The sequence below is a fragment of the Helianthus annuus genome, chromosome 4 (genome assembly GCF_002127325.2).
Source record: "Helianthus annuus cultivar XRQ/B chromosome 4, HanXRQr2.0-SUNRISE, whole genome shotgun sequence".
In the NCBI taxonomy this organism is placed as follows: domain Eukaryota; kingdom Viridiplantae; phylum Streptophyta; class Magnoliopsida; order Asterales; family Asteraceae; genus Helianthus; species Helianthus annuus.
Genome location: NC_035436.2, coordinates 118,647,047 through 118,670,070, shown reverse-complemented (window position 1 = coordinate 118,670,070; position 23,024 = coordinate 118,647,047). Strand labels below are relative to the sequence as shown.

General features: G+C 39.0%; 1 protein-coding gene and 1 non-coding gene across 2 annotated transcripts; one reads left to right on the top strand and one right to left on the bottom strand.

Annotated features, from left to right (window-relative positions):
- Window positions 1-312: 312 nt before the first annotated feature.
- On the bottom strand, window positions 313-419 carry LOC118492034. The gene has a single exon (XR_004892475.1). It is a non-coding gene; the product is annotated as a small nucleolar RNA R71 (small nucleolar RNA).
- A 16,884-nt stretch (window positions 420-17,303) lies between these two features.
- Window positions 17,304-22,655, top strand: LOC110908428. The gene is made up of 4 exons (XM_022153366.2): window positions 17,304-18,441; window positions 19,568-19,993; window positions 20,745-20,795; window positions 20,917-22,655. Exons 1-4 carry the CDS (start codon window positions 17,466-17,468, stop codon window positions 22,338-22,340), a joined length of 2,877 nt encoding a protein of 958 aa, XP_022009058.1. The 5' UTR covers window positions 17,304-17,465; the 3' UTR covers window positions 22,341-22,655.
- The last annotated feature ends 369 nt before the right edge of the window (window positions 22,656-23,024 follow it).

Sequence of the window (23,024 nt, the reverse complement as noted above, 5' to 3'; positions counted from 1 at the left end):
AATGCACCAAATGTCGAGGCCAACAACTTCGAACTTCGACCGCATTTGATACAAATGCTCCAAAACTCCGCAACCTTCCACGGACTTGCGGACGAAGATCCGCATTTACATATTACTAACTTCTTGGAAATATGTGATACTTTTCGGATCAATGGAGCATCAAATGACGCCATCCGCCTCCGAATGTTTCCATTTTCACTAAAAGACCGAGCTAAGGCTTGGCTTAATACCTTCCCAGTTGGTTCGGTAAACACCTGGGATAAACTAGCCCAAAAGTTTTTATATAAGTATTTCCCTCCTGCTAAAACGGCTAAATTAATTACTGAAATTAATACATATTCACAAGAGGACAGAGAATCCTTATATGAAACTTGGGAAAGGTTCAAGGAGCTACTAAGAAAGTGTCCTCATCATGATCTTGCGGTATGGCAACAAGTATCCACTTTCTATAATGGGTTGCTGCCATACACAAGACAAACACTTGACTCTAGCTCTGAGCGACTTTTAGGTAATCGTCGCCCAAATGAAATTTATAATCAAATTGAGAAAATTGCTCAAACCAATTTTCAGTGGCACACTCCCCGAGGCACAAAATATATTGCCCCGGGCGCCCATAAGGTTGACGAAAGCACCTCCTTGCAAGCCCAAATTAAGGCCCTTTCTTCAAAAATCAAAAAGTTAGAAATGGCAAAAACGGCCTCGGTTATGGCTTGTGAAGGGTGTGGTGGGCCACATGAAAATTGGAGTTGTATGAAAGAAATGGATAATCAAACAGAAATGGTAAACTACATTGATAATAGACCTAGGCCGTCGGGTCCTCCAACGGGTACCTATAACCAAGGATGGCGTAACCACCCTAACCTTGGTTGGAGAGAACCCGGCAATAGTAGTAACCAACAAAATCTAAACCAATGGACAAACTTTCAACAACCAAGGAACGGGTCACAAAATTTCTCTCAACAACAATAAGGGGGACGAGAGAGGCTTGAGGATACCGTCTCTCGCCTCAACTCCGATACCGAAAAGAAAAACTCGGATCGATTTCAACAACTGGAATCGAACTTTAGAAATCAACAAGCTAGTTTCAAAACATTGAAAAACAACTAAATCAACTAGCTCAAAATTTCTCCGAGAGACCACAAGGCGCGTTACCCAGCAATACCGAAACCAACCCAAAGGCGCAAGTGCATCTCATCACATTGAGAAACCGTACCGTAGGTCCCGAGGTGGCTCCGGTTCCTCCAACTAAAAAGAGCCGATCTTGCCAAACCGCAACTTCGCCGACACCCCAACAAGAGACGGCTCCTCCACCAAATCAAGAGCCTACCAAGAATCCTCCGGTACCATACCCCGGTCGGTTACTTCGCCAAAAGACCGATGAGCAGTTCACAAAATTCATAAATTTACTAAAACAATTGCATGTTAATATTCCATTTGTCGAAGTCCTAACTCAAATGCCTAAATATTCAAATTATACGAGGGACCTCCTCACTCACAAAAGGAAAATCGAATCATTGCAATTAGTTAATTTAAGCGAACAATGCTCCGCCTTGCTACTCAACAAACTCCCGCAAAAGAAGATCGATCCCGGAAGCTTCACCATCCCTTGTTCAATTGGGGAATCACCCATTCGCAATGCACTAGCCGCCTCGGGGCTAGTATCAACCTCATGCCCGCATCAATGTTCGACCGACTCGGACTAGAGAAAACAAGCCCTACAAAAATGAGCATACAACTCGTCGATAGGTCCATAAAATAGCCACAAGGTGTCGCTGAAAATCTATTGGTTAAAGTCGGAGACTTTGTCTTCCCGGTCGGCTTTGTCATACTAGATATGGAGGAAGATACCGAAATACCACTCATCTTAGGGAGGCCATTCCTAGCTACGGCCCACGCCGTGGTAGATATGAATGGTGGGACACTAACATTGAGGGTTGGGGACAAGGAGATTAAGTTTGGGGTTGGTAAGAGAGTAGAAGACGACGACCCGGTCAATTGCATGAAAGTCATAGAATCGAGTTTGGATTATGCTCTCTGACGATGCAACATGGGATGCAAAACATCCCACTTGGGTAATATATGACTGACTTTGGGTCTAGCCAAGGACCCTTATAAACGTGGCGCACCACAGAAGCATTCCGCGGAACTATCCTTAGTTTTAGTTTAGATTAACTTTTATGCTTTCTAGTTTAGTTTTAATTTTCAGGAATAAAACACACTCAGAGAGGTGAAGGATACTAAGGGAGACTTGAACCAACACCCCATGCACAAAAACAAAGCCTCCCGACATTTTTTTCTTCATTACAGCAAGTTTAGCACGGGCCGTGCTCAGCCAACACGCCCCGTGCTCAAGGGTCTGCAGAAAAACGCCCAGTTCAGGTAACTAGACACGGGGCGTGTTCACTAAACACGCCCCCGTGCCCAGCCTTCTGTTACTTTCTGTTACTGGCAATCTGAACACGAGGTTGTGCCCGGTCAGCACGGCCCGTGTCCAGATGCCCAATAACATAAATTTTTGTTTTAACACACCTTTTTACACATTCAATTAACCTAAAAACTTATTTTTGTGACACATTGAGGACAATGTGTAATTTAAGTGTGGGGGGGGATGCTAAAACCTTGAATTTTGCAAGTCCTAATTACAAGCCTTACACAAAACTCTATTGGAACCGCTAAACACCCAATTTTTTTTTCAAAAACTTTTCATTTTTTTACTTGTCTTGGTTTAAATTGGGAATAACAAGTTCTAAAAAGGTTATATTTTCACGAATTTACAACCGATAGCGTCGTGATAAAAAGAACCAACATAAGAAAATTATGAAACGGCATGACAAATCTAGTTAAAATTTGATTATATATACTTGATCACATTAAAAACCCATTCCCACAAAAAGTGAGTTTTGAGCCTTTAATTGAGCATATAAATACACATCTATGGGCTCGATGTGTAAGGCTAGGATTGAATCTCGGATTACGAGGAACGATCCTAACGGCTCTACCAAGTCTATAAATACCCTTCATTCTCTTGTGCAATACCCACTTGAATTCGAGATATTCTCTAAGTTGAAGTGTAAAACACTTCATACCTAAGAAATACTTGGAATATCAATCTTGCGGGGACCTTCTGTAAGTATTCTTTCGTGCTTTTCGTTTGTTTTAGCGTTAAAGTCAAACTGTGTTTGACTTTCTGCATTGACCAGTTTATGGTCAACGCGAAGTTCGTTTGAACTTCATAACGTGAGCGTAATCACGATGGTTATAGTCCCTAGTGCCTATACCTACTGATTACCACGTTATCTAGGCTCAGTGACGAGTCGTAGTTTCGGCCAAAATGCGTTTTCTCGCGTATTTTGTAACCAAACTACTCTAGGGTATTAAAACCGTTTGTTTTAATACCAAACCTGTTTTCTAACTTTTCTAAACATGTTCTAGCATGTTTAGCTCGTCGCTTTTAGTTTTATGCTTGTCTAGGGTCGTAAGGGTAAGCGATCTAAACAATCGCTTATGCTTTCGAACCCGACCCATTTGGTCGATCTTTAGGATCCGACCAAACATATTAGGTGACCATAGTTGTATAGGGAATAACCTTCCGAGGTTATACCTTATGGTCACATCGTTTAAGTAGTTGTATGATAGGTAACATATGTGCCTTAGGTAAATTACCAAAATACCCTTTTTGCACTAAAATTCATTTTAAGCCTATGTAATGAAATTTTTGACATCTAAACTGATTTAACCAACAAGATTAAACATGTTAAGGCATATCTTGCTTGTCATAGGGCTAGTTAGGCATTCCGAACGCGTTTTACATGAATGACGCGTTAACGTAGCATAAGCTACCTTAACGGGTCAAAAGCACTTAGGATAAGTTTCGTTTTAGTATGTAGGCTTTGTCAAACCATATTACATAAGTTCCCACACTTATTTGGTTTAAAAACCTTCGTACTACCCGATCCTCCGATAGGTCCGTTTGTTAATGTAGATACCTATATTAGGTGACGTTTGAATCCGTGATCTTCTAGCTTTGCTTGGTGGATATCTAAAGTCTATTGAGCAATCTCAAGTGAGTACATAGTACCCCTCTTTTTCTGATTTTCAAACATTTTGGGGTGAAACACATGTGCCCACTTGTTACTTTCGTGCTTTCTTGTTTTCACATCATATACTTGCTATGTTCATTAGTACATTATTAGTACATGTTTTCATTATGTTTTTGCTATGTATGTCCATTGTGTGCATACTTAGTACATCGTTTTACATGACATTTCATGCTATGTATGTCCATTTAGTGCATACCTAGTGCATTGTTTTACACTACCTTTTCATGCTATGTATGTTCATCATACTTAGTACATTTGTTTTACATCACATGCTATGTATGTTCATCATGCTTAGTACATTTTCATCACATGCTTACATTTTGGGTATGACATTTGGTTTGTTTAAATGGGACCATTGTCACACCCCGACCACGTAAAACATCAAATCGTGGTGGAAACGTCGGGGAGTGTTGTAACAGAATTATTGTTCCACAACCAAGGTAATTAAAATAATATTTTATTCATAACCAAAGGTGGAATTTCATTGTCTCAAAACAAGAACCAAAGAGTTATGTTGTCATAAAATAAAAGAAACAAGAGTTCATAATTAAATTAAGTCTATCTTCATTTTATGTCACTAAGGCCCAAGTCAACCCTAGCGTGTCACGATCATCATCCTAAGCAACAGCTCCTGAAAACACATGTGAAAATAGGTACGTCAGCATAAAAATGCCTGTGAGTAACATAGGTTTTGTAAAAATAGGATTCATGACTTAGGTTTAAGAAAAGTGTTTAATAAAAGATTATCATGAACCTTGTAAAATGTTTTGTTTTGTAAATCGTTTGAAAAGCGATAAAAATGATATGTATAAATAAAGAGTAATGTAAGGTTAAATTAATAACCAAGTAAAAATAAGTTGTATAAACAAGTTGCTTTTATAAAACAAAGTCTTGTGAAAAAATATGTTATTTGCTTAAAATGTATAAGTCCAAACTAAATGATTTAAGTAACGCTATGACATGTAATATAATACAAGCACTTATATATAGGAAGTACCAGCAGCGTATCCACCATACTTGTATCATACTACACACATATCGTTACTTAAGTCACTTATACAAACCACCAATTTATAAAGTCCATGTTTAAACCAACCATCAAATGTTCTTGCCTAAACCATTGTCATATGTTTAAAAGTCCAAAATGTAGTCATGTATGTGTAACAAATGTTATGTATGTTAAGTAAAATGTGTTCACTTAAACCAAATGTATAAATGTATAAAACAAAGTATTTTGAGTATATCAAAAAGTTATGTTTTTCAAAGTAAAAGCATGTTTTAATGATACAAGCATTTATGTGGTAAGTTACCTTAACGGGTCAAAAGCACTTAGGATAAGTTTCGTTTTGGTATGTAGGCTTTGTCAAACCATATTACATAAGTTCCCACACTTATTTGGTTTACAAACCCTCGTACTACCTGATCCTCCGATAGGTCCGTTTGTTAATGTAGATACCTATATTAGGTGACGTTTGAATCCGTGATCTTCTAGCTTTGCTTGGTGGATATCTAAAGTCTATTGAGCAATCTCAAGTGAGTACATAGTACCCCTCTTTTTCTGATTTTCAAACATTTTGGGGTGAAACACATGTGCCTACTTGTTACTTTCGTGCTTTCTTGTTTTCACATCATATACTTGCTATGTTCATTAGTACATTATTAGTACATGTTTTCATTATGTTTTTGCTATGTATGTCCATTGTGTGCATACTTAGTACATCGTTTTACATGACATTTCACGCTATGTATGTCCATTTAGTGCATACCTAGTGCATTGTTTTACACTACCTTTTCATGCTATGTATGTTCATCATACTTAGTACATTTGTTTTACATCACATGCTATGTATGTTCATCATGCATAGTACATTTTCATCACATGCTTACATTTTGGGTATGACATTTGGTTTGTTTAAATGGGACCATTGTCACACCCCGACCACGTAAAACATCAAATCGTGGCGGAAACGTCGGGGAGTGTTGTAACAGAATTATTGTTCCACAACCAAGGTAATTAAAATAATATTTTATTCATAACCAAAGGTGGAATTTCATTATCTCAAAACAAGAACCAAAGAGTTATGTTGTCGTAAAATAAAAGAAACAAGAGTTCATAATTAAACTAAGTCTATCTTCATTTTATGTCACTAAGGCCCAAGTCAACCCTAGCGTGTCACGATCATCATCCTAAGCAACAGCTCCTGAAAACACATGTGAAAATAGGTACGTCAGCATAAAAATGCCTGTGAGTAACATAGGTTTTGTAAAAATAGGATTCATGACTTAGGTTTAAGAAAAGTGTTTAATAAAAGATTGTCATGAACCTTGTAAAATGTTTTGTTTTGTAAATCGTTTGAAAAGCGATAAAAATGATATGTATAAATAAAGAGTAATGTAAGGTTAAATTAATAACCAAGTAAAAATAAATTGTATAAACAAGTTTTTTATAAAACAAAGTCTTGTGAAAAAATATGTTATTTGCTTAAAATGTATAAGTCCAAACTAAATGATTTAAGTAACGCTACGACATGTAATATAATACAAGCACTTATATATAGGAAGTACCAGCGGCGTATCCACCATACTTGTATCATACTACACACATATCGTTACTTAAGTCACTTATACAAACCACCAATTTATAAAGTCCATGTTTATACCAACCATCAAATGTTCTTGCCTAAACCATTGTCATATGTTTAAAAGTCCAAAATGTAGTCATGTATGTGTAACAAATGTTATGTATGTTAAGTAAAATGTGTTCACTTAAACCAAATGTATAAATGTACAAAACAAAGTATTTTGAGTATATCAAAAAGTTATGTTTTGCAAAGTAAAAGCATGTTTTAATGATACAAGCATTTATGTGGTAAGTTAACGCATACATTCAAGCCTTGAGACAGACGGATAACCCTAAGTAAAGGTTATCAAAAGAAATGTTTTCGGGTTCAGTCATTCCTTTCATCCAAATAAACCTAGGATGTCAGGAATGGGATTTGTCAAGTCCTATGGTACCATTACTTACTACCGAGCGGCGTAGCTAATGTTAATGAATGAATATAAGTCCCGTTTATGCAAACCAAATGTTATACCAAATGTAAACATGTTATATGAAAACAATGTACTAAGTATGCTAAGTTAACATACAAAGCAGAAACAATGTAATGAAATCATGTACTATAAGTGTACTAAAGAACATAGCAAGCACACGATGTGAAAACAGGAAAGCACGAAAGTAACAAGTAGGCACATGTGTTTCACCCCAAAATGTTTGAAAAATAGTAAAAGAGGGTACTATGTACTCACTTGAGATTGCTCAATAGACTTTAGATATCCACCAAGCAAGCTAGAAGATCACGGATTCAAACGGCACCTAATATAGGTATCTACATTAATAAATGGACCTATCGGAGGATCGGGTAGTACGAGGGTTTGTAAACCAAATAAGTGTGGGAACTTATGTAATACAGTTTGACAAAGCCTACATACTAAAACTAAACTTATCCTAAGTGCTTTTGACCCGTTACGACCCGTTTAGGTAGCTTATGCTACTTTAACGCGTCGTTCGTGCAAAACGCGTTCGGAACGCCTAACTAGTCTTATGACAAGTAAAATATGCCTTAACATGTTTAATATTGTTGCCAAATCAGTTTATATGTCAAAAATTATGTTACATAGGCTTTAAATGAATTTTGGCGCAAAAAGGGTATTTTGGTAATTTTCCTAAGGCATAAGAACTACTTATCATACAACTACTTAAACGACGTGACCATAAGGTATAACCTCGGAAGGTTATTCCCTATACAACTATGGTCACCTAAAGTGTTTGGTCGAATCCTAAAGAGCGACCAAATGGGTCGGGTTCGAAAGTATAAGCGATTGTTTAGATCGCTTATCTTTACGACCCTAGACAAGCACAATTCTAAAAGCGACGAGCTAAACATGCTAGAACATGTTTAGTTTAGTTAGAAAACAGGTTTGGTATTAAAACAAATGGTTTTAATACCCTAGAGTAGTTTGGTTACAAAATACGCGAGAAAACGTATTTTGGGCGAAACTACGACTCGTCACTGAGCCTAGATAACGTGGTAATCAGTAGGTATAGTTACTAGGGACTATAACCATCGTGATTACGCTCACGTTATGAAGTTCAAACGAACTTTGCGTTGACCATAAACTGGTCAATGCAGAAAGTCAAACACAGTTTGACTTTAACGCTAAAACGAACGAAAAACGCGAAAGAATACTTACAGAAGGTCCCCGCAAGATTTGACCCGATTCGCTCTCAGGTAGGAAGCATATACTTCCACTTAGAAAGCTTTGAATCAGATCAAATGTGAGGGATGAATGAAATGGGTTGGGGGTATTTATAGGGAATGGACTACCGTTAGGATCATTCTTCGAATAACGTGCCTCGATCTCAACCGTCCATGTGTGCCCCTTGTTTTGGGAAACCTTGGGCACCCATAGATTCAGTCCATGGTTTGAGAAAAACCATTTACAATGGGTTTTGGAGTGATTAACAGCTGTAAACAGCAGTTTTCAACAATATTGCACATCTGGGGAGGCCTCGCGGCCCGCGTAAGGCATAATCAATCCTTACGCGCCCCGCCTGGGTGCACAGATCAGCAAACAGCTTTAAAAAATGACAGTTTCAGTCCCTGTATGCTTTTAAGGCCATTTTCGACATGTTTAAGGCCCGTCAAGCCAACTTTAAGGCCCTAAAATGATGCCTAAACATTGTGGACATGAAACATGCTCAAAAATATGCCGGATGTCGGTTTGTTTGGTCGTACGATCGCGATGTTTGCTTAATTACGACGGAATGCGCATAAGCGCGAAAAACGATCCAAATTGCGCGACGAATGGATTTTCTCATGCCAAACACTAAAATAAAATATTTTAGTGCTTACATAAATTTTTGGATGTCCGGATGTATTCAGAACGTAAGTTATGCGCGAAAACGCAAACTTTTGCAATTTTTGACACTTTTAGTCCCTGAATGAGCATAAAGTTTATTTTAGCACACTGAACCCCTCAAAGCCTATTTCTAAGCTATGTAAAGGATATTTAATGTGTGTTTAACTTATGGCCCTGTTCCGGAATGTTCGTTACAGTTCAGATTGGCATACTTTCGTAGTTTGTCAATTTTAGTCCCTGTAAGCGAATAAACTTGATTTTGCCATACCAAAGCCTTCAAAACTTATTTCTATGTTATGTAAAGGTTATTTAAGATATGTTAAGCATAAATTGATGTTCCGGAGTATTTGTCGCGTTTAACTGATTATGTTCACGCACCAGTTTGCGTATAATTCTCTAGAAAGCGATATAGAGTTTGAAATTGAATAAAAACCAAAACATGAAAAACATCAAACATAAACAAACAAACATTGGGATCAAATAACTTTATTTCATTGATAACTGAATTGTTCACAATGATTACAAGCACAAATGTCACAGTCTCCCCTACTTGTGGAAATTTCGTCCCGAAATTTGTTTAGAGGAAACTCGTGAGAATAGATGCGGATACTTCACCTTCATTTGATCTTCGCGTTCCCAAGTAACTCAGGTCCACGTTTAGATTCCCAGCGAACTTTAACCAACGGAATGCGCTTGCATTTAAGCCATTAGACTTCACGATCCATGATTTCCACAGGTTTCTCAACAAAATGTAGTGTTTTATCAACACGAATTTCGTCAAGTGGTATGTGGAGGTTCTCATCAGCTAAAAACTTCTTGAGATTGGATACGTGGAAGGTTGGATGAACATTACCAAGTTCAGGAGGTAATTCATACCAAGCTTGAATGGTCCAACATATCTAGGTGCAAGTTTTCCTTTCTTTCCAAATCTGATCACACCTTTCCAAGGTGAGACCTTAAGTAATACACGATCACCGACTTGAAATTCCAAGGGCTTGCGTCGTCGGTCCGCGTAACTCTTTTAACGGCTTCGAGCTGTCTGTAGGTTATCACGAACTTTCTTAACCTTATCAGTTGTCTCTAGAATGAGGTCAGGTCCAGTAAGCTGAGCCTCACCTATTTCATTCCAGCAGACTGGTGAACGACATTTTCGACCATAGAGAGCCTCGAAAGGAGCCATGTTGATGCTGGAGTGATAACTATTGTTGTAGGAGAATTCAATCAATGGAAGATGTGAATCCCAACTACCACCAAAGTCGATCACACAAGCTCTAAGCATATCCTCCAAAGTCTGGATTGTTCTTTCAGTTTGGCCATCTATTTGTGAATGATAAGTTGTGCTCAGATTAAGTTGGGTCCCCATAGCAGATTGCATTGTTCTCCAAAAACGAGACGAGAAGCGAGCATCTCTATCAGAAATAATGTTCATAGGAACACCATGTCGAGATACAATTTCATCCACATAGATTTTAGCCACCCTTTCAGCAGAAAAATCATCACGGATTGGCAAGAAATGCGCTGACTTAGTAAGACGATCAATGACTACCCAGATGGCATCATGACCTTTCTTAGTGCGCGGAAGTTTAGTAATGCGATCCATAGCAATGTTTTCCCATTTCCAAACTGGAATCTCTGGTTGCTCCAAAAGACCAGAAGGATGTTGGTGTTCAGCCTTAACCTTGAGACAAGTAAGGCACTTTGAAACGTACAAGGCAATGTCTTTCTTCATACCAGGCCACCAATACCGAGCACGAAGATCCTTATACATCTTGTCTGAGCCAGGATGAATAGAATAACGAGACTTATGGGCCTCATCCATAAGCAAAGTGCAAAGATCATCTTGGCTCGGGACCCACAAACGGTCCATGAAATAATACGATCCATCTTCTTTCAGCACAAGATCAGGCTTAATGTGATAGGGTAATTCCTTACCCATCAAACCTTGTGAAACACAAGCATGTTGAGCCTGAGAAATGCGTGCTTGAATATCGGATCGAGCTTGCATATCAGATTGAACACGAACACAATGAAGCTTAGTACGTTCCTTATGACTCAATGCGTCAGCCACAACATTCGCTTTACCTGGGTGGTAGCGAATTTCGCAATCATAGTCGTTTAGGAGTTCGACCCAACGTCTCTGCCTCATGTTGAGTTCTTTCTGATTGAAGATATGCTGAAGACTCTTGTGGTCCGTGAAAACCACACATTTTGTGCCATACAAATAATGTCTCCAGATTTTTATAGCGAAGACAACTACACCCAACTTAAGATCATGAGTGGTGTAGTTTCTCTCATGCACCTTCAATTGCCTTGATGCGTAGGCTATGACTTTGTTCCTTTGCATTAGAACACAACCAAGACCCAATTTTGATGCATCACAATAAATGACAAAATCATCATTAACCTCGGGCAAAGTCAGAATAGGTGCATCACAAAGCTTCTGCTTCAAGGTCTGAAACGCTTCTTCTTGCTTAGAACCCCATTCAAAGGGTTTGTTCTTCTGAGTTAGAGCAGTTAGAGGAACTGCAATCTTCGAGAAGTTCTCAATGAAGCGGCGGTAATAACCCGCAGGCCCAAGAAAAGAACGAACCTCAGTAGGAGTAGTAGGCGTGTCCCAATCCTTAATCGCACTAATCTTGGAGGGATCTACATGAATACCTTGTTCGTTGACAATATGCCCTAAAAATTGAACTTCCTTACTTGGTGAATTTGGCAAAAAGTTGTTCTTTCTTTAGGAGTTCCAGAGTAAGACGAAGATGTTGCTCGTGATCAGCTTGCGTCTTAGAATAAATCAAGATGTCATCAATAAAAACGATGATGAACTTATCTAAATAAGGCTTGCAGACCCTATTCATCAAGTCCATGAAAACAGCAGGAGCATTGGTCAAACCGAATGGCATGACTATGAACTCATAATGCCCATATCTTTCTTGGGAATATCCTCCTCATGCACAGAAGCTGATGATACTCAGAACGAAGGTCGATCTTCGAAAAGCAAGTAGCACCCTGTAACTGGTCAAAGAGATCATCAATGCGAGGTAGGGGATATCGATTCTTGATGGTAAGCTTATTCAGCTCACGATAATCGATGCACATTCTGAAGGATCCATCCTTCTTCTTGACAAAAAGAACGGGAGCACCCCAAGGTGAAAAGCTAGGACGAATGAAACCTTTGTCAGAAAGATCCTGAAGCTGCTTAGATAGCTCTTGCATCTCGGACGGTGCAAGACGATATGGAGCTCTGGCAATGGGATTTGCACCAGGTACAAGATCAATACGGAACTCGACTTGGCGTGTTGGAGGTAGACAAGGTAACTCTTCAGGAAACAGCTCCGGATAATCCCGAACAACTGGGATATCTTGAATAGACTTACCTTGGCCCTTATCTGCTGTAACATGTGCCAAGAAGGCCACATAGTTTTTTCGCAGATACTTCCGAGCTTGAAAACAAGACATAAGCTTTAGGCTACTAGCAGGTTTCTCACCACGAACCTGTAGTACCTCGTCTGACGAAAGCGGCACACGAACGATCTTCTCAAAACAAACTACCTATGCGCGATGCTTGGCTAACCAATCCATACCCACAATAATGTCGAAGCTTCCAAGTTGCATAGGCATGAGGTCAATGGGAAAGAGATGGTCGCTAAGGTTCAACTGGCAGTTGCGAAGAACAGAATCAAGAACAACGGGTTCACCATTCGCAACTTCGGCTGCCAAAGGCTTACCTAGTTTCGTTCTAGACACGCGAAGCAAGGGCTCAAAAGACAACGACACAAAACTCTTATCGGTCCCTGAATCAAAAAGAACAGACGCAGGTTGATTATTAACAAAGAACGTACCGTTCACCACATCATTGTCCGCTTGCGCCTCTTGTGAATTCATGTTGAAAGCTCGTCCACGAGCCTGAGCCTGAACTGGATTTGCATTCACCAATCTTGGACACTGGTTACGGTAGTGGGTCAAATCCCCACAGTTGTAACAAGAACCTGGTGGGAAGTGAGGTCGTGCTGCTTGACCTTGTTGCTAAGCAAGAGGCTGAGCAACTTGTTGAGCCGGGTTCTGAGCTGCCCGATTCTGGTTGACCGGTATACGGCAGGTGGCAGCAAGATGACCAGGTCTGCCACAGTTGGTGCATTGACGACATTAGAGGTGTGGCTGATGATGACCGTTACACCTGTTGCACAAAGGTGCATTGCCAAGATAAGGCCTCTTGGCAGGTTGTTGCGCAGGCTGATTTTGCACAGCTTGAGCCTGTGCAGTAACGACATAGTTTTGGGAAGCCTTTCGCTTCCTAGAACCCTTTGAAGAACCCGCATCATTTCCCTTCTTGTTTTTACCTTTCTTGCTATCCTTCTTGTCAGACTCCTGCTTCTTACCCTTCTTGTCGCCCTTTCTGTGCAACTTACCTTTTCGAATCTGCGACTCAGTCAACGTCGCAGATAACTCGTTTGCCTGACGGACGGTGGTAGGATTACTACCAGTAACGATGTCTTGTACGGAGTCAAGTAGACCATCGATGTACCTCTCGATAGCCTTATCGAGTGGGGAAACCATTGTTGGGCATAGCAAGCTTAATTCCTCATACCTATCAGTATACGCCCTGTGCTCACCACTTTCCTGTTTCAAATCATCAAACTCCCTCTCCAACGCTCGCAGCTCATGACGAGGACAAAACTCCCCCATCATAAGAGTTCTAAGTTCAGCCCATGTTTGTGCCAAAGCAACTTCAGCACCACGGTCTCTCATAAGCCCGTTCCACCATGTAAGCGCCCTTTTCTGAAACACGCTTGAAGCAAACTCGACCTTTCGATTCTCAGGACACAGAACGTGGCGGAATGTACTCTCAATGCTCTCGAACCATTGAAGGAGCTCAGTTTCCCCTTCGGTACCACTGAACTTGAGTGGTTTAGCCGAATTGAAACTCTTGAAGTTACAAGGAGCATTTTGATTGTTATTGGCTTGGTTCACCTGAGCGATAATGTTTGGGAGTGCGGTAGCCATGTGCTGTGCCAGAATATCTGCCATTTCGGCATTGGTTAACGGGTTTTCACGACGAGGAGGCATGCTAAAAAGAGGAAAACATGAGAGGAAACGAGTGAGATGATTAGATGAAAAGAATGAGAGGAAACAAAATCAACAAAGGCAAAGATGGTGGTCATTCGTCTGTATCACAAAGCAAACAAACGACACACAGTGACTAATCAAAGTAAATGGGTCGAAAAATAATGCTTAGCGAAGACATGCTCGCCTATAAGTGAACACTCACCCCAGGAGTTCCCAGGTAAAAGTGACTGGTCCGATTATGTGGATTTGTACGAACACTCTAGCCTTAGACAGAAAACCCAGGGTACAGGCATTCACCCTTCCAGTTTGCACGTGTTCACACTATTTAGAACCCAAAACTTTGACGAGATTTTGAAAACTTGGAAGGCACAAGGCCAAAAGAATCATTCAAAAACAAATGATAAAATTTCAAAATCAATTTGAAAAAATCAAAAACGGTTCAAAACCATATAATAAATCATTTAAAAACAGAAGATTGTTTTTCAAAAATCGTTTTAAAGAAATTTGGGTTCTCGTTTTGGTGATCACCTAAGGATAGGTGAAGTGCATGTTTTAAGATCTAAACACAAGACAACTTGTGTTGGGGTCCTAGAAAGGTTATAGTCTAGGTCAAAGCATTACTAATAACCTAATTCCCTATAACCATTGGCTCTGATACCAACTCTTATGTCACACCCCGACCACGTAAAACATCAAATCGTGGCGGAAACGTCGGGGAGTGTTGTAACAGAATTATTGTTCCACAAACAAGGTAATTAAAATAATATTTTATTCATAACCAAAGGTGGAATTTCATTGTCTCAAAACAAGAATCAAAGAGTTATGTTGTCTTAAAATAAAAGAAACAAGAGTTCATAATTAAACTAAGTCTATCTTCATTTTATGTCACTAAGGCCCAAGTCAACCCTAGCGTGTCACTATCATCATCCTAAGCAACAGCTCAATTATGATACATATAATGCATTTCGAATTTGTTAAGTTTTTTTTTTGGTAATTAATATGATATTAATATACCATAATGGAATTTTAACAAAAAAAAAAAACTATTCATTTTTTCAGCATCATAAGATTACCGGGGAAAACCCGTTTGGCTCAAGGATCGAACCCGAGTCGTCCACCACCAATTACGGGGAAAACCCGGTAACCCACCCGCCCGTAAGCACGACGGTAAAATTACCGGTAAATACATTTTTTCTTAAATATCGTGGTTTAGTGTGAAAAGAAAAGGCTAAAAAACCAAATTAAATTTCTTATGATGTTACCAATGACCTCTATTCCGAGGGTAACCCGAGTCATCCACCACCAATTCCGGGGAAAACCCAGTAACCCACCCGTCCGTAGGCACGACAGTAAAATTACCGGTAAAACCCGTTTGGCTCAAGGATCGAACCCAAGTTTCCCTAGGTCTCCTATCACTGCTCACCAGTGCCTCACTCCTTTTTTGCACCAAATGAGAATTGAACCTGAGTCTTCAAAGAATAACTCAAGTCCTCCTACCATTTGAGCTAGAGGACATTGGCAACATCATAAGAAATTTAATTTGGTTTCTTAGCTTTTTCTTTTAACACTAAACCACGATATTTAAGAAAAAATGTATTTACCGGTAATTTTAACGTCGTGCCTACGGGCGGGTGGGTTACCGGGTTTTCCCCGTAATTGGTGGTGGACGACTCGGGTTACCCTCGGAGTACTCCGTTTGTACAGTGGGTGCCCCGAGAGTGCTCGGGATTGATTTATTGGCCGTTAAAAAAAATCTTATGATGTTGAAAAAATGAATAGTCTTTTTTTGTTAAAATTTCATTATGGTGTATTAATATCATATTAATTACCAAAAAAAAACTTAATAAATTCGAAATGCATTATATGTATCATAATTAAAGTTTAAGATGACATAACGATAATACAATTACATGGAAAAAAATAACTAACAAATAAAAAATCACTTATTATATTTGAAGAAATTACTAGAACTTTTTTGTTATTGAAATTCACTAATGGTGTATTAATATCAAATTAAATATCAAAAACAGTTAAAAAAATCACTTTTTTCAAGAAAATTGCTAAATTCATCCTTGAGGTTTTACACAAATTGCTAGATCACTCCAAAATCAAGATTTGCTGCTAAAACAGTCCAAATCAAGATTTGTTGCTAAAACAGTCCAACTGCAATATTTAATGGCGTCTGTTTTTTGGACTGTATTTGCAAAACAAATCTTGATTTTGGATTGTTTTAGCAACAAATCTTGATTTTAGACTGATCTAGCAATTTGTGTAAAACCTCATAGACGAATTTAGCAATTAACTCTTAAAGGAACAAAAAGTCTTAAAAGATAAAAAAATAATAAAGAAAAAAAGAAAGAGCCACGAGAGAGTTATGAGTCACTGAGCAGAACCCATTGATTCGATCAGTCCCCATCATCCCCACTCTGTTCTCCAAACACAAACACAAACGCAAACACACACAGCACCCACCAAACCAATGCCCACTCACTAATCACAATTTGTATATTTTAACAATAAGATAAGCCAACCACACTTCCCCCCTACAATCTATACTGACTGCTCCGAAAAGGTCAACAAACATGACTTTGATAGTCTAAAAATGTGTTGTTAAGAGTCGCGTTTCTGTGCCAATGAGGTGGTGATAGAGTGGTAAGGAAGAAACTTGATGTTCTAAAAGACCCAAGTTCGATTCTTGCCCGCATCATTATTTTCTGCGACACCTGATGATGATGTGAGACTATGCGAATAGGTAGAGATCGCTAGTTCGATCCTTGAAATGAGCGAGTTTTACCTCACCACACTGTCATATCTTCGGACGAGTGTTCACGTGCTTCGACCCTAGGTAAGGGTTTTTCCTGGTTTGAAAATAATGTATCCCAATGTGAAGAATTCCATCAATCTAGTTAAATGATTCGTTGGCCGTAAAAAAAGAGTCGCGTTTCTCTATTCAACAATGATTACTTTCCTTCTTTTTTCTCTCCTTTCTGCTAATAAAGTTGTTAATATCGAGTGAAGGGTTGTTTTGAGATGTCTTAATCACAGCAGGTTCCACAATCTCTCTCGACTTTTCATTCTTTCTTTAATAATTATATTATCACCATATATATTATTATTATTCTTATTATCTCTCTAGCTTTCGCTTTCAACTTTAATCTTCCTCTCTTTCTTCAAACTTTATACCCTAACAGACAACCATATCTAATTCCCAGAAACCATTCTCAACTTAGGTTTAAAAACATGAAAACACACACAAACACCATTTAAGATTACTTGTTTAAACTAAACTAGTTCAGCAGTAATGTTGTGCAGTTATTTGATCTTGTTCAGTTTCTTTTTCAATCTTTCTTTAACAAAGTTGTAATCTTTTTCTTTAATAAGATGAGTGATAACAAAGATAACACCAAAAAACAGCATTCCACACCTTCTCCAGTTCAAGAAACCCTAGAAGAACCACCGGTGGTCGCCACCACCCCCACCTTTCTCTCACCGCCCCCACCACAACCACCGACGACCACCCGTTACAACCCACAAGAACCACTAAACACCAAAAGACCAAGATACACTAGCGTCACCGGCCAATGGAAGCTTCTACCATCACCACCACCAAAACAAAACCCTACCAACACAACAACCACCGACAAAACCCCTTCTCCATCCACAAACCACCCACAACCACCAGCACACGCCGCCGTCTCATCATCCGACACCACCTCATCCCCGTCGCAAGACACCAGCAAGCCGGAGATAGAAAACCAATACACACAACACCAAATGAGAAAAGGTAAATATGTAAGCCCAGTGTGGAAACCAAACGAAATGTTATGGCTAGCTAAAGCATGGAGAATCCAATACCAAGGTGTCGGGTTTTCAGATCACGCATCCGAAAACCCAATACCAGAAACAACAAAAACAATAACCACAACACAATCCAGAGGGAAAACAAGAGCCGCAAAAGATAAAGAAGTTGCAGACTTTTTGCAACGAAACGGGGTTAATCGTGACGCTAAAACCGCAGGGACTAAGTGGGATAACATGTTGGGTGAGTTTAGGAAAGTGTACGAGTGGGAGCGAGGTGGCGAGCGAGAGCAAATTGGTAAGAGTTACTTTCGGTTATCTCCTTATGAAAGGAAGTTGCATAGGTTGCCTGCTTCATTTGATGAAGAGGTGTTCGAAGAGTTGGCACAGTTTATGGGTTCTAGAATGAGAACACCACAAACTGGTGTTTGCAGAGGTGGCTCGCCGTTTCTTTTGACTGCCGGTAGTGGTGATCATGATTCTCGCTTGGCGGTTGCTGATGCTAAATCGTTTCCGGCTTCGGTTTTACGTGACGATGATGTCCCGTTCTCGTCTTCTGGTAACGAACTGTTGATGTTATTTTATGTACTTGGCTGTAAAATTGGATTTTGTTTACCTTTTTTATATTTAAAATCTATGGTTTTTTGTAGAAAAATACATAAGTGTGGAGGTTTTTAGAAGTTTTTTTGGTTGCTGGGGAGTTCGTCGCTTAAAATGATCTTTTATCTGATGTTCATGTGGCAAATGAATTTCTACAGTTTGTTAGAAGCCTTTTGGTTTACATGGAGTTCACTAGTAGTAGATTCTAAAATAATTTGACAACACATTTACATGTCAAGCGAATTTCTCGAATTCTCTATCATGGTAAAACTAAACAATTTAATAGCTGACTGTAATTTAGTATGCTCCTTTAGCTAGTAGCGTAATCTAAAAAAAGCTGCCACCATATATTTACGTGGCAAGTGAGCCTCTCGAAGTCGCTATCATTGCAAATCTATGACAATCAATCTTATACTCTCACCAGCGAACTAACTGAGTATATGCTCAGCGGACCTCTAAAACCAAAACAAGTTCTTTTAACTAGCGGACTTCTAGAAATGCTTTTCATTGATAGGTGTTTTAGAGAAATGATTAGTTTCTAGTGTATTGGCAAGCAAACTTTTCGAATTTGCTGTTAAGGCAAAATCAAACGAATGGGTCCGCTATTTGATTAGCTGCCTCTAATTGAGTTTGTTTTTTTGTTTTTGTTTTTTTTTTTTTTTTTGTTTAACTAGTATTGGACTTTAAAAAAATTGCCAAATATCTTCATCGAAGTGAGGTTAGACTACTTGGTAAAGCCACATGTTTTTTAGAGCGGAAATCTTTGGTTTAAACCTGGGCAAAGAAGTAATTTAGTATAATTGGCGTAAATTAGTACATAAATACCATTTGTCGTTAAAAAAAATTGCATGCCAAGTAAAATTCGGGAAGTCGCTTTCATGGCAAAACAAAAGAAATGAGTATGATGGTCATGGAAAAACAAATAAATGAGTATGATACTTTGACTAACGAACTATAATTGAATCTACTCATTTAACTAGCTAGCAGACTCCCTAGAAACAAAAAACAAGTTAAAAATTGCTTACCATTTTTCTAGACGACCTAGAAATTTAAAAATTTATTGAAATTGTATGTTTTTATTGTAGGGAGGGGTGGCAGGCATATGATGATGGCGGATAATCGTGGTGGTGAAGGGTATCTTCATGGTGTTAGAGGAAGCTTGTTAGGGATGGAGAGTTCATCAATGGAGGTTGAAGGAGGGGGTCAGTACGATGCTTCTTCCACGTCAGCATTGAAGGAGCTAAGAAGAATTGGTAAAGTGAGAATGGTGTGGGAAGAACTTGTCAGCTTATGGGCTGAAGATGGTGAGCATCATAGAGGTAGAATTAAGGTTCAAGGTACAAGCTTTTTAAACGCGGATGAACTCACTTACATGGATGATGCAATGGTTGCTTGTACCTTGGAAGCCTTTGAAGATGCAAATTCCCCTCTTAGAGGGTTTTCTGTTGATAGGTTTCTTCCTGGCCAACAAATCAAAGTATTTGGCAGAAGAATGGCAACCCATCTTTCTGGTATATATACATATGTTTAGAGATAAAGCTGACACACTATCTACACATCACTAACCATTCATATGTGTCATGCCGTATGTATTACTGTTTGCCAAAATTATACGGCACGTATGATATGCTTGGCTTAAACATAAATGGTGAACAAGAACACCACCGACAAAGTCATACGACCCCGCATGGTATTTTTTTGCTATGTTGTATAAAACCATAAGATCCGACATGCAGGGGCGGACGCACATAGAGTGGTTCGGGGTCACCGGACCCCAATGTTTTTTTAAAAATTAGTAGATTCGACATATTAAATTGTATAAGAACCCCTTAAATACAATTAGGTGGATACCATAAAAAGAAAAGGAAAGCTGCTTTAGTCGTAAACCCCCCTCTTTACCAACAAGAGGTCATAGTTTCAATCCTTGTATAGCCTGTTTTTCCTTATTTTTTTAAATCTATTTCAAACCTCGCTCTAACCCGACCCGAACGAGAACCTACCAAAAAATTTTAATGTATTGTTATAAAAATTTTGAACACCGAAAAATTGGACACAATTGGAAAAAAATTTTGGGTCCGCCACTACCGGTGTGCTGACTTGATTTTACATTATATGGCCCGCATAAAACCGTATGTATGACGTGACTGATGCCTTGATGTATAGAAATGGGATAGTGTGTCGATAGCATCACCCATGCATATATAGTTTCTGAAAATATAATATGATTTTAGTCAAAGCTTTAACTTTATTTTACGTCAACAGGTTTCATTAATGAGAGACCTCAAGGTCCTTTAGAACTCTCTAATAGATCATGTAAGTCAAGAACTGACCATAATGACTACTAATTTTGATTCTTAGATTAATGTTTTTCAGTTGTACAACCATAATATTTATTGACATTTTACTGGCTATGTTTGTTTTTTTAATTATACAGCTATAACATCCTGGGACTTTCAAGATCCAACAGAGTATTACTTGGGTAATCTTCATGTTCCACCACCATCTCTACCAAGTTTGATTGATCTTCCATGGTACTTACAAGAACCACCACAAGAACAGTTTCGATTCCCTGTTCGAAAAGATTTGTACCGAGATCTTCCTCAAGGAAAAGAAGTCTTCTTCACCACCTCTTCTGAACCGTTGGATTGTCGGTCCATCACATTTGAGATCTTAAGCCCAATTGTTCGATCAAACCCTACTCTCACCACAACCACAAGAGAATCCTTCATTGGCCTTTGGGATGATTGCATCAATCAGGTTGTTTCAAAGTTTATTAATCATGACATGGTGTTCATTCGAAAATCGTCTCATTTATCAAACAATGGCATACAAGATCAATGGCCTAATGTAACAGGTTTTGTGCGGAATTTTTGTTTATGGAGAGGGGAAGAAACTGATAGATTACGAGAAGATAATAATCTTGATCCATCATCTTTATTAGTACAAAAGTTGTTGTGGAGTTATGTGGATCTTCCTTACATTTTGGGTTATTATGCAGTTGGTTATATTGTCACCTTTTGTGCGTTAAGTCGAACAGATGATACCCTCATCCGAACCGATCTACACACAGTTGACTTATCGACACCTGGAGATCGAATCAAAGCTTTGGTTCCCTGTTGGAGGATCGCAGGCTTGTTGTCATTGTTGGCCGATCGTTGCGCCGACATCCAGCAGATCAACAAATCATTTCCATACAGCGATTTCGAAAGAATCGACTTGGGTAACAACAACGTTATCGAAGTAACACCAAATTACATGACTCGGATTTTTCCAACCAAGCGAAAATGGGTTACTGTAAAAGAAATCTATGATTTTCTAGATCATCGGATTCCGAATGCAGAATACATTTGCCAGTCATCGGAACACGATTTAAGTTTAAGTTTCAAACCAAGAGGATACAGGCTAAAGCTATCGAGCTACGAGCAGCTGGTCGAGGCTCTGAAACATGTAACGAAAGCGTTAGTTGTATTACACGATTTGTCATTCATGCACCGTGACTTAGGCTGGGATAAAGTGATGCGAAGAAACGACAGAGAAAATGAGTGGTTCGTCATAGGATTTGATGAAGCGGCCAGCGCGCCACAAATATACCCACCCCAACAAGATGGTGGGGTGGGGTCAAAAATTCCCCCGACCCCATCTCCAGTTTCTGTGTCAGGGAGACACGCTCCAGAGATGAAGGGTCGGGGGATGTATGGGGTAAAGGTTGATGTATGGGGGGTAGGCCACATGCTGAAGACATGTGGGCTTGTGGGGTTACCCAAGGCATTGAGAGAGTTGCAGAACAGGTGTTTGGATCTGAACCCAGAACAGCGGCCAACGGCTGCGGATTGCTATCACCACCTGCTGCAGCTATAGTCATCAATGTCAGGTGATTCCTAAAAATAAAAACTAAAATGGTTTGTATTCTTTTGCAAAATATATAATTCACAACACATGCATTTATGAATTCAATATCAAGTGATCATTGAGCCAGCAATAGGCCAAAAACAAGATTACAAAAGACCTGCATGGGGTTTGTAGGAGTGTAGTACATAGGCCAAATGATAGTTGTTAGCGTTTTCAAGGGCATTTTGGGGATTTTGTGAACTTTATTGATTTATAAAACTCTACTTGTACTCATTAATTTGAATATTTCTTATAAAGTTGATTGATATCTATTAATTTATAAAACTTTACTTGTACCCAAATTTTTTAAAACATGATTCTTTAACACTACCATTTAGTCATTTAATCTCTTCCTATATAGATATGATGTTCAATCACTTGAATTGACCTACTAAGTTTGATCACACTCATCTTGCCTCCATGTTGTGTTCCACAATGGTGCTCTCATGTCTACAATCCTACTGACTCGCATTGGTCGCATTCAATTGTGCATTGGTCATTGATTCCTACTCTCCTTGGTGTGTAGGGATTGATGATTATCGTTTAAAGGTTACTAAAATGAGGAACTAACACTTGTTTAAACAAAAAATTAAGGTTGTGGGAACGGTGGTTGAGACTATTGAGATAAAGAGACTACAAATTTTCAATGTTGAA

What these genes read in the sequence shown, in the direction of transcription:
- LOC110908428 (XM_022153366.2), top strand. Translation starts at nt 17,466, where the DNA reads ATGAGTGATAACAAAGATAACACCAAAAAACAGCATTCCACACCTTCT. An exon ending in TGTCCCGTTCTCGTCTTCTG is followed by an intron (nt 18,442 to 19,567) that starts GTAACGAACTGT and finishes TTTTTATTGTAG; the next exon opens with GGAGGGGTGGCAGGCATATG. An exon ending in AGAACTCTCTAATAGATCAT is followed by an intron (nt 20,796 to 20,916) that starts GTAAGTCAAGAA and finishes TTAATTATACAG; the next exon opens with CTATAACATCCTGGGACTTT.